Source organism: Coregonus lavaretus (genome assembly GCF_964263955.1).
Source record: "Coregonus lavaretus genome assembly, chromosome: 25".
NCBI classification, from domain to species: domain Eukaryota; kingdom Metazoa; phylum Chordata; class Actinopteri; order Salmoniformes; family Salmonidae; genus Coregonus; species Coregonus lavaretus.
In genome coordinates this window covers 39,989,435-40,002,215 of record NC_140012.1, presented here as the reverse complement: position 1 = coordinate 40,002,215, position 12,781 = coordinate 39,989,435, and the positions used below count along the sequence as shown (strand labels likewise).

General features: G+C 46.2%; 1 protein-coding gene across 1 annotated transcript in view; it reads right to left on the bottom strand.

Moving 5' to 3' along the window:
• Positions 1-12,781, bottom strand: part of LOC311100911 (syntaxin-binding protein 4-like) — a gene marked incomplete at both ends in the record, with an annotated part of 105,349 nt that overhangs the window by 53,561 nt on the left and 39,007 nt on the right. The window contains one exon of the mRNA XM_084141895.1: positions 9,606-9,669. Coding sequence (XP_083998021.1) covers positions 9,606-9,669 — 64 coding nt within the window. The remainder of the gene's footprint in view (positions 1-9,605; positions 9,670-12,781) is intronic.

Here is a 12,781-nt window from a genome sequence, read left to right as displayed (position 1 = left end):
AGAGAGGCAGAGAGAGAGAGAGGCAGAGAGGCAGAGAGAGAGAGAGAGAGGCAGAGAGAGAGAGGCAGAGATAGAGAGACAGAGAGAGAGAGAGAGAGAGAGAGAGAGGCAGAGAGGCAGAGAGAGAGAGCGGCAGAGAGAGAGAGCGAGAGAGAGAGAGAGAGTGCGAGAGAGAGAGAGAGAGAGAGAGGGGCACAGGTTAGTCGAGGCAATATGTACATGTAGGTAGAGTTAAAGTGACTATGCAAATAGAGAGAGAGAGAGAAAGAGTGTGTGAGATAGAGAGAGAGAGAGGCAGATAGAGAGAGGCATAGAGAGAGAGAGAGAGAGAGAGAGAGAGAGAGAGAGAGAGAGAGAGGCAGAGAGAGAGAGAGAGAGAGAGAGAGAGAGAGAGAGAGGCAGAGAGAGAGAGAGAGGGGCAGAGAGAGAGAGAGAGGCAGAGAGAGAGAGCGAGAGAGAGAGAGAGAGAGAGAGAGAGACAGAGAGAGACAGAGAGGCAGAGAGAGAGAGACAGAGAGAGAGAGGCAGAGAGAGAGAGAGAGAGAGAGAGAGAGAGCGAGAGAGCGAGAGAGAGAGAGAGAGAGAGAGAGAGAGAGAGAGAGAGAGAGAGAGAGAGAGAGAGAGGCAGAGAGAGAGAGAGAGAGAGGCAGAGAGAGAGAGAGAGAGAGAGAGAGAGAGAGAGAGAGAGAGAGAGAGAGAGAGAGGCAGAGAGAGGCAGAGAGAGAGAGGCAGAGAGAGGCAGAGCAAGAGAGAGATCAAATCAAAAATCTAATCAAATTTTATTTGTCACATGCGCCAACTACAGAGAAATGCTTACTTACAAGCCCTTAACGAACAATGCAGTTTTAAGAAAAATAAGTGTTTAGTAAAAAATAGATAACAAAAAAATAAAAATAAAAATAATTAAAGAGTAGCAGTAAAATAACAGTAGCGAGGCTATATACAGGGGGTACCGGTACAGAGTCAATGTGCGGGGGCACAGGTTAGTCGAGGCAATATGTACATGTAGGTAGAGTTAAAGTGACTATGCAAATAGGGGGGGGACAATGCAAATAGTCCGGCTAGCCATTTGATTAGCTGTTCAGGAGTCTTATGGCTTGGGGGTAGAAGCTGTTAAGAAGCCTTTTGGACCTAGACTTGGCGCTCCGGTACCGCTTGCTGTGTAGTAGCAGAGAGAACAGTCTATGACTAGGGTGGCTGAAGTCTTTGACCATTTCTAGGGCCTTCCTCTGACACAGCCTGGTATAGAGGTCCTGGATGGCAGGAAACTTGGCCCCAGTGATGTACTTGGCCGTACGCACTACCATCTGTAGTGCCTTGGGGTCGGAGGCAGAGCAGTTGCCATACCAGGCGGTGATGTAACCAGTCAGGATGCTCTCGATGGTGCAGCTGTATACATTTTTGAGGATCTAAGGACCCATGCCAAGTCTCCTGAGGGGGAATAGGCTTTGTCGTGCCCTATTCACGACTGTCTTGGTGTGTTTGGACCATGATAGTTTGTTGGTGATGTGGACACCAAGGAACTTGAAGCTCTCAACCTGCTCCACTACAGCCCCGTCGATGAAAATGGGGGCATGCTCGGTCCTCTTTTTCCTGTAGTCCACAATCATCTCCTTTGTCTTGATCACGTTGAGGGAGAGGTTGTTATCCTGGCACCACACGGCCAGGTCTCTGACTTCCTCCCTATAGGCTGTCTCATCGTTGTCGGTGATCAGGCCTACCACTGTTGTGTCGTCGGCAAACTTAATGGTGGTGTTGGAGTCGTGCCTGGCCATGCAGTAATGGGTGAACAGGGAGTACAGGAGGGGACTGAGCACGCACCCCTGAGGGGCCGCCGTGTTGAGGATCAGCATGGCAGATGTGTTGTTACCTACCCTTACCACCTGGGGGCAGCCCATCAGGAAGGCCAGGATCCAGTTGCAGAAGGAGGTGTTTAGTCCCAGGGTCCTTAGCTTAGTGATGAGCTTTGAGGGCACTATGGTGTTGAACGCTGAGCTGTAGTCAATGAATAGCAAACTCACGTAGGTGTTCCTTTTGTCCAGGTGGGAAAGGGCAGTGTGGAGTGCAACAGAGATTGAATCATCTGTGGATCAGACATCATCGATGCACTTATTGATGAAGCCAGTGACTGATGCATTCCTCAATGCCATCGGAAGAATCCCGGAACATATTCCAGTCTGTGCTAGCAAAACAGTCCTGTAGCTTAGCATCTGCGTCATCTGACCACTTCTTTATTGACCGAGTCACTGGTGCTTCCTGCTTTAGTTTTTGCTTGTAAGTAGGAATCAGGAGGATAGAGTTATGGTCAGATTTGCCAAATGGAGGGCGAGGGAGAGCTTGTACGTGCATATATACGCTTGTGTTTAAGTAAAGGTGGTCTATTGTTTTTTTCCCTCTGGTTGCACATTTAACATGCTGGTAGAAATTAGGTAAAACGTATTTAAGTTTCCCTACAATAAAGTCCCCGGCCACTAGGAGCGCCGCCTCTGGATGAGGGTTTTCCTCTTTGCTTATGGCCGTATACAACTCATGGAGTGCGGTCTTAGTGCCAGCATCGGTTTGTGGTGGTAAATAGACAGCTACGAAAAATATTGATGAAAACTCTCTTGGTAAATAGTGTGGTCTACAGCTTATCATGAGATACTCTACCTCAGGCGAGCAAAACCTCAAGACTTTCTTAATATTAGATTTCGTGCACCAGCTGTTGTTTACAAATATACACAGACCGCCACCCCTTGTCTTACCGGAGGCTGCAGTTCTATCTTGCCGATGCAGCGTGTATATAGATTTGCCGCATTATATAGATTTGCCACATATTGTTCAGAATATTTGTTCCCCATATTTCCATCAATCCCACTTTATGCACAAGTCTGTTACACAAGCATATCTCAATTCAGCCCTTTGTCATTTCAGACAGGTCTAGTCAGAGTGAGAACAGGTGTGCTGTAAACAGACAGCTTCTGGAGAGAGAGATATTTAGAGAGAAACAACAGGAAAGAACGGTGGAGGGAAATTATTCTGATGGACGGCTCTGCTTCACTGCAGCCTTCCACACAAAAAAATCTATCTGTTCAAAAATCCACCAAGTTCACGACAAGATGATAGACAGAGGCAGTCCTCTGATAGTCCTCTGACAGACATACAGATACAGTCCTCTGTAGATCTGTTGGTAGAGCATGGCGCTTGCAACGCAAGGAAAGTGGGTTCGATTCCCGGGACCACCCGTACGTAAAATGGATGCAAGCATGACTAAGTCGCTTTGGATAAAAGCATTTGCCAAATGGTATATTGTATTATTATGATTATTACAAATTGAAAGTTGGGAATTGGTGAATTGAGGTAGTTCAGGTATTTAGTGTGAAAGGAGGCCTGCTCTCTCCTTTCCCTGATGTTTAGTTCATTTCATCCCGATCTCCTCTGCATTATTGTAGCCATCTGCTGCAGCCTGTCAACTATGCCTCTGCCTATCCCTGTTCTCTCCTCTCCGCACAGGCTACACAAACGCCTCACACCGCGTGGCTGCTGCCTCTCTAACCTGGTGGTCCCTGCACGCACCACACACCTGGAGTTCCAGGTCTCAGGCAGCCTCTGGAACTGCCGTTCTGCCGCCAACAAGGCTGACTTCATCCCAGCCTATGCCACCCTCCAGTCCCTCGACTTCCTGGCACTGACGGAAACATGGATTACCACTGAAAACACTGCTACTCCTACTGCTCTCTCCTCGTCTGACCATGTGTTCTCGCATACCCCGAGAGCATCTGGTCAGAGGGGTGGTGGCACAGGAATCCTCATCTCTCCCAAGTGGTCATTCTCAATTTTTCCCCTAACCCATCTGTCTATCTCCTCATTTGAATTCCACGCTGTCACAGTCACTAGCCCATTTAAGCTTAATATCCTTGTCATCTATCGCCCTCCAGGTTCCCTTGGAGAGTTCATCAATGAGCTTGACGCCTTGATAAGTTCCTTTCCTGAGGATGGCTCACCCTTCACAGTCTTGGGGGATTTCAACCTCCCCACGTCTACATTTGACTCATTTCTCTCTGCCTCCTTCTTTCCACTCCTCTCCTCTTTTGACCTCACCCTCTCACCATCCCCCCCCCACTCACAAGGCAGGCAATACGCTTGACTTCATCTTTACTAGATGTTGCTCTTCTACTAATCTCACTGCAACTCCCCTCCATGTCTCCGACCACTACTTTGTATCCTTTTCTCTCTCGCTCTCCTCCAACACTACTCACTCTGCCCCTACACAGATGGTAACGCGCCGCCGCAACCTTCGCTCTCTCTCTCCCACTACTCTCTCCTCTTCCATCCTATCATCTCTTCCCTCTGCTCAATCCTTCTCCCTCCAAAATCCTGATTCTGCCTCCTCAACCCTCCTCTCCTCCCTTTCTGCATCCTTTGACTCCCTGTGTCCCCTATCCTCCCGGCCGGCTCGGTCCTCCCCTCCAGCTCTGTGGCTTGATGACTCATTGCGAGCTCACAGAACAGAGCTCCGGGCAGCTGAGCGGAAATGGAAGAAAACTAAACTCCCTGCCGACCTGGCATCTTTTCACTCCCTCCTCTCTACATTTTCTTCATCTGTTTCTGCTGCTAAGGCCACTTTCTACCACTCTAAATTCCAAGCATCTGCCTCTAACCCTAGGAAGCTCTTTGCCACATTCTCCTCACTGCTGAATCCCCCCCCCCCTCTTCTCTGTGTCACGGAGGCTCTCCGCACTGCTAAAGCTAACTCTCTCTCCTCTGCTCTTGTCCTTCTAGACCTGTCTGCTGCCTTTGATACAGTGAACCATCAGATCCTCCTCTCCACCCTCTCCGAGCTGGGCATCTCCGGCGCGGCTCACTCCTGGATTGCGTCCTACCTGACCGGTCGCTCCTACCAAGTGGCGTGGCGAGAAGCTGTCTCCGCACCACGTGCTCTCACCACTGGTGTCCCCCAGGGCTCAGTTCTAGGCCCTCTCCTTTTCTCCCTATACACCAAGTCACTTGGCTCTGTCATATCCTCACATGGCCTCTCCTATCATTGCTACGCTGACGATACACAACTAATCTTCTCCTTTCCCCCTTCTGATAACCAGGTGGCGAATCGCATCTCTGCATGTCTGGCCGACATATCAGTATGGATGACGGATCACCACCTCAAGCTGAACCCTGGCAAGACGGAGCTGCTCTTCCTCCCGGGGAAGGACTGCCCGTTCCATGATCTCGCCATCACGGTTGACAACTCCGTTGTGTCCTCCTCCCAGAGTGCGAAGAGCCTTGGCGTGACCCTGGACAACACCCTGTCGTTCTCCGCCAACATCAAGGCGGTGACCCGATCCTGCAGGTTCATGCTCTACAACATTCGGAGAGTACGACCCTGCCTTACACAGGAAGCGGCACAGGTCCTAATCCAGGCACTTGTCATCTCCCGTCTGGATTACTGCAACTCGCTGTTGGCTGGGCTCCCTGCCTGTGCCATTAAACCCCTACAACTCATCCAGAATGCCGCAGCCCGTCTGGTGTTCAACCTTCCCAAGTTCTCTCACGTCACCCCCCTCCTCCGCACACTCCACTGGCTTCCAGTTGAAGCTCGCATCCGTTACAAGACCATGGTGCTTGCCTATGGAGCAGTGAGGGGAACGGCACCTCCGTACCTTCAGGCTCTGATCAGTCCCTACACCCAGGCGAGGGCATTGCGTTCATCCACCTCTGGTCTGCTGGCTCCCCTTCCTCTGCGGAAGCATAGTTCCCGCTCAGCCCAGTCAAAGCTGTTCGCTGCTCTGGCACCCCAATGGTGGAACAAGCTCCCTCACGACGCCAGGACAGCGGAGTCACTCACCACCTTCCGGAGACATTTGAAACCCCACCTCTTTAAGGAACACCTGGGATAGGATAAAGTAATCCTTCTACCCCCCAAAAAAAAAAAAAAAAGTATAATTGTAAAGTGGTTATCCCACTGGCTATAGGGTGAATGCACCAATTTGTAGTCGCTCTGGATAAGAGCGTCTGCTAAATGACGTAAATGTGCCCTTGAGCAAGGCACTTAACCCTAATTGCTCCTGTAAGTCGCTCTGGATAAGAGCGTCTGCTAAATGACTAAAATGTAAAAATGTAAATGTCTAAAGCAGGTGGTTAATGTATGTAAAACAGTTTTAGGTTTCGTTGACAACTGCAGTAAACGTGTAGAGGTAAATGCGGTAAACGTGTAGAGGTAAATGCAGTAAACGTGTAGAGGTAAATGCGGTAAACGTGTAGAGGTAAATGCGGTAAACGTGTAGAGGTAAATGCAGTAAACGTGTAGAGGTAAATGCGGTAAACGTGTAGCGGTAAATGCGGTAAACGTGTAGAGGTAAATGCGGTAAACGTGTAGAGGTAAATGGAGTAAACGTGTAGAGGTAAATGCAGTAAACGTGTAGAGGTAAATGCAGTAAACGTGTAGAGGTAAATGCAGTAAACGTGTAGAGGTAAATGCGGTAAACGTGTAGAGGTAAATGCAGTAAACGTGTAGAGGTAAATGCAGTAAACGTGCAGAGGTAAATGCAGTAAACGTGTAGAGGTAAATGCGGTAAACGTGTAGAGGTAAATGCAGTAAACGTGTAGCGGTAAATGCAGTAAACGTGTAGCGGTAAATGCAGTAAACGTGTAGAGGTAAATGCGGTAAACGTGTAGAGGTAAATGCGGTAAACGTGTAGAGGTAAATGCAGTAAACGTGTAGAGGTAAATGCAGTAAACGTGTAGAGGTAAATGCAGTAAACGTGTAGAGGTAAATGCAGTAAACGTACAAGAGTCATATCTGATTATACTGCTGCACCACCTGAACATTAACATGTTGGGCAACATTTGAAGGAAGCCTATGTGCCAATCATTCACATCTCTGTGTCAACCGATCATTAGCATGTTGAGCAACACAGAACATCCAGCATCCAGACAACACCAATCATCATCATTCCAAAGCCGCTCAGAAGAACATTATTCTAACAAGGGATTCCATTCGGAAGATGACAACATGTTATTAGGACGGAGGCAGACAGGATGTCTTGTTTTTGACACCTTCAGATCCAAGTATCTCCCACCTGCCTCATTTCCTCCTTCCAGGCTGCACGCCACACCACGCCACTACAGTCTCTGATATACAAATCTGAGCTCGGGTTCCCAAATGGCTCCATATTCCCTATATAGTGCATTACTTTTGACCAGGGCCCTTATGGCATACTATAGCACAGGGTTTCCCAAACTCGGTCCTGGGGCCCCCAACCTGGGTGCACGTTTTGGTTTTTGCCCTGGCACTACACAGCTGATTCAAATAATCAAAGCTTGATGATGAGTTGGTTATTTGAATCAGTTGTGTAGTGCTTGGGCAAAAACCCTCTGACTCCTCAAACTGCAGCTTGAACAGCTCCCGCGTCAGCGTCTCAAAGTCTGTACACAGAGACACAACGTGTGTTTTATAATCACAATCTATACATACTGTGCATTCGGAAAGCATTCAGACCCCTTGACTTTTTCCACATTTTGTTATATTACAGCTTTATTCGAAAATTGATTAAATTAATATTGTTCCTCATTAATCTACACACAATACCCCCATAATGACAAAGAGAAAACAGGTTTTTAGAAATGTTAGTATAAAAAAATAAAAAAACAGAAATACCCGGGGGGGGGGGGGGGGGGTAACAATTTGTCAAACCGTACAACCCAGCTTAGAACTGCTTAGAACAATAACACAGAACAGTTGAGAACCCTGGAACGCACACAGAGACACACATGGATCGAGGAGCGAGGTGCATGACAAGACATCATGTTAGAACTGGTTTCAAAGTAGGTTTCAAATATAGAGTACCAGTTAAAAGTTTGGACACACCTACTCATTCAAGGGTTTTTCTTTATTTTTACTATTTTCTACATTGTAGAATAATAGTGAAGACATCAAAACTATGAAATAACACATATGGAATCATGTAGTAACCAAAAACGTGTTAAACAAATCAAAATATATTTTATATTTGAGATTCTTCAAATAGCCACCCTTTGCCTTTATGACAGCTTTGCGCACTCTTGGCATTCTCTCAACCAGCTTCACCTGGAATGCTTTTCCAACAGTCTTGAAGGAGTTCCCACATATGGTGAGCACTTGTTGGCTGCTTTTCCTTCACCCTGTCATCCGACTCATCTCAATATGGTTGAGTTCGGGGGATTGTGGAGGCCAGGTCATCTGATGCAGCACTCCATCACTCTCCTTCTTGGTAAAATAGCCCTTACACAGCCTGGATGTGTGTTGGGTCATTGTCCTGCTGAAAAACAAATGATAGTCCCACTAAGCCCAAACCAGATGGGATGGCGTATCGCTGTAGAATGCTGTGGTAGCCATGATGGTTAAGTGTGCCTTGAATTCAAAATAAATCACAGACAGTGTCACCAGCAAAGCACCCCCACACCGTAACACCTCCTCCATGCTTTACGGTGGGAAATACACATGCAGAGATCATCAGTTCACCCACACCGCGTCTCACAAAGACACGGTGGTTGGAACCAAAAATCTCAAACTTGGACTCCAGACCAAAAGACACATTTCCACCGGGCTAATGTCCATTGCTCATGTTTCTTGGCCCAAGCAGGTCTCTTCTTCTTATTGGTGTCCTTTAGTAGTGGTTCTTGGCAGCAATTCGACCATGAAGGCCTGATTCACACAATCCCCTCTGAACAGTTGATGTTGAGATGTGTCTGTGACTTGAAATCTGTGAAGCATATATTTGGGCTGCAATTTCTGAGGCTGGTAACTCTAATGAACTTATCTTCTGCAGCAGAGGTAACTCTGGGTCTTCCATTCCTGTGGCAGTCCTCATGAGAGCCAGTTTCATCATAGCGCTTGATGGTTTTTGCAACTGCACTTGAAGAAACTTTCAAAGTTCTTGAAAGCTGGTTGAGAGTGTGTGCAAAGCTGTCATCAAGGCAAAGGCTGGCTATTTGAAGAATCTCAAATATAAAATATATTTTTGATTTGTTTAACACAGTTTTGGTTAGTACATGATTCCATATGTGTTATTTCATAGTTTTGATATCTTCACTATTATTCTACTATGTAAAAAAAACAGTTTAAAAAAACCTTTGAATGAGTAGGTGTGTCCAAACGTTTGACTAGTAGTGTAAGTCAAGTCACATCATTACTGGGGATGGTTGTTTACCTGACTCACAGACTGAGTTGATGACATGGCTCTGTCCTCTGGAGAGAGATAAAGGCTAAAAGGCTCGTTTGACTAGTATCTCTTCTTTACCATCTGTTTCCAGGTAGATTCCACCTGCAAGGGTGCGTCCCAAATGGCACCCTATTCCCTATGGGCCCTGATCAAAAGTTGTGCACTACATAGGAATTAGGGTGTCATTTGTGATGCATTCTAATTGTAGGTGTATCCGAGGGCGGGACTGGAACATGTCCTAAAGCGATTGGACACGATGTTCAGAAATGTACATCAACTCACTACACCACTTTCTGGTCTGACTGCTTTAAGAAATGTCAGTATAGTTATATTAGCCCAGAGGCCTCTGTGTGTGTGTGTGCGTGTGTGTGTGTGTGTCTGAGAGAGAGAGAGGGAAACAGAGAGATAGAGAAATGACAGGTTTCTCACCAGGCTTGGCGTCTGCAGTGCTGGGACTCTGAGGGGGCGACGTCTGTTCTGTCCTCATTTGCATCTGCAGGACACAACCACATTACCACACAACCATCACAACACCACACAACCAATGTTCCCTCTAATATTTTTCGGGTCTGAGCAAATTTCAGGTCTGCTGAGCGCAAACTTGAGCGTTGTGAAAATTCTGTGCAACTTCCAGCGCGTGTTTATTGTGAACACTGAGGCTGTACCCGCTTTAAGTCACAGTTTTAACAAGCTTACATTCCATGAGACTTTTGAGAGAGAAAAAAAACATGCAGGGCTTGACATGAACCTGTTAACCACTTGTCCTTCAGACAAGGAGGTGACTGAAAATGTTGTTGTGTTGTTTGATGCAAGAAACCACTTTACAAAATAAAATGCATTATTATTCCCATACCATTATTACAGAGAATCAGCCTATTGGCTACTTAGCTTATTCAAGCCTGTCTCAAAACACAACAAGACAAAAAAAATGCTCTTTACCTGAAATGTAGGAAGCAATCACTCCCCCATTGCTGACTACAAATTATCTATAACTGGGCTAATAACTCACTAACTAGCAAAGGCTATGAACAAAATGTGCACATGTGGCTACATGCAGCTCTCGCTTTGATCTCAAAACAAGCGCATCTACTCACAACCGCTCATGCTGTAAACACAGTCCAGTTAAAAGTAAATGGCACAGATCCATATATGGCAATGGTCTATTTGCATATACAGTGCATTCGGAAAGTATTCAGACCCCTTGACTTTTTCCACATTTTGTTACGTTACAGCCTTATTCTAAAATGGATCAATTGTTTTTATTCCCTCATCAATCTACACACAATACCCCATTATGACAAAGCAAAAACAGGTTTTTAGAAATGTCTGCAAATGTATTAAAAATTCAAAAGTACTCTGTTGAAGCTCTTTTGGCAGCGATTACAGATTTGAGTCTTCTTGGGTATGACGCTACAAGCTTGGCACACCTGTATTTGGGGAGTTTCTCCCATTCTTCTCTGCAGATCCTTTCAAGCTCTGTCAGGTTGGAAGGGGAGTGTCGCTGCACAGCTATTTTCAGGTCTCTCCAGAGACGTTCGATCCGGTTCAAGTCCGGGCTCTGGCTGGGCCACTCAAGGACATTTCAGAGACTTGTTTCCGAAGCCACTCCTGCGTTGTCTTGGCAGTGTGCTTAGGGACGTTGTCCTGTTGGAAGGTGAACCTTCGCCCCAGTCTGAGGTCCTGAGCACTCTGGAGCAGGTTTTCATCAAGGACCTCTCTGGGCTTTGCTCCGTTCATCTTTCCCTCGATCCTGACTAGTCTCCCAGTCCCTGCCACTGAAAAACATCCCCACAGCATGATGCTGCCACCACCATGCTTCACCGTAGGGATGGTGCCAGGTTTTCTCCAGATGTGACACTTGCCATTCAGGTCAAAGAGTTCAATCTTGGTTTCATCAGACCAGAGAATCTTGTTTCTCATGGTCTGAGAGTCCTTCAGATGCCTTTTGGCAAACTCCAAGCGGGCTGTCATGTGCCTTTTACTGAGGAGTGGCTTCCGTCTGGCCACTCTACCATAAAGGCCTGATTGGTGGAGTGCTGCAGAGATGGTTGTCCTTCTGGAAGGTTCTCCCATCTCCACAGAGGAACTCTGGAACCTTCGGGTTCTTGGTCAGCTCCCTAACCAAGGCCCTTCTCCTCCGATTGCTCAGTTTGGCCGGGCGGCCTGCTCTAGGAAGATTCTTGATGATTCCATGCCACTGTGTTCTTGGGGACCTTCAATGCTGCAGAAATTTTTTGGTACTCTTCCCCAGATCTGTGTCTCGACACAATCCTGTCTCGGAGCTCTACGGACAACTCCTTTGACCTCATGGCTTGGTTTTTGCTCTGACGTGCATTGTCAACTGTGGGACCTTATATAGACAGGTGTGTGCCTTTCCAAATCATGTCCAATCAATTGAATTTACCACAGGTGGACTCCAAGTTGTAGAAACATCAAGGATGATCAATGGAAACAGGATGCACCTGAGCTCAATTTCGAGTCTCATAGCAAAGGGTCTGAATACTTATTTAAATAAGGTATTTGTTTTTTATGTTTTATACATCTGCAAAACAAATCTAAAAACCTGTTTTCACTTTGTCATTATGGGGTATTGTGTGTAGATAGATGAGATGTTTTATTTATTTAATAAATTTTAGAATAAGGCTGTAACATAACAAAATGTGGAAAAAGTCAAGGCGTCTGAATACTTTCCGAATGCACTGTAGGCCTACTGCAGCTCTGATTGGTTATCCCGCACCGGTCTGTGTAGAGTAGGGGCTAAGTAGTGTGTCAATGCAATAGAATTCTACACTCATGCGTTCTGCCTACAACAAAATCTCTTGCATTGTTCGTTTTGTTTCGCTATGTTACATTGAAAGTGCCTGATATTGCGTTGATTTGATCACAATTGCCACAGTAAAGGGAAACGTTGATAGTGTTAACAGGGAAAACTCTAGAACAGTGGTCATCAACCTTTACTGAGTCAAGATCACTTTGAGTCAAAATGCAAGCCGAGATCTACCACTCAGATGTAAGCCTATGCAACAACCAATTTAAAACAGTACTGTAGCAGGTTTGTGCTGTAAGCTATAGGCCCAACACATTATCAACGCATATTGGCTTTGCTTGAATTGCCCTGCCAATGCATTGTTGTTCGGGCCATTTAAAAATATATATTTTTCAAAATTTGAGGTAGGCTACAGTGAGGGAAAAAAGTATTTGATCCCCTGCTGATTTTGTACGTTTGCCCACTGACAAAGAAATTATCAGTCTATAATTTTAATGGTAGGTTTATTTGAACAGTGAGAGACAGAATAAACGCTTGTCAAAAATGTTATAAATTGATTTGCATTTTAATGAGGGAAATAAGTATTTGACCCCCTCTCAATCAGAAAGATTTCTGGCTCCCAGGTATCTTTTATACAGGTAACGAGCTGAGTTTGTTACCTGTATAAAAGACACCTGTCCACAGCAGCAATCAATCAATCAGATTCCAAACTCTCCACCATGGCCAAGACCAAAGAGCTCTCCAAGGATGTCAGGGACAAGATTGTAGACCTACACAAGGCTGGAATGGGCTACAAGACCATCGCCAAGCAGCTTGGTGAGAAGGTGACAACAGTTGG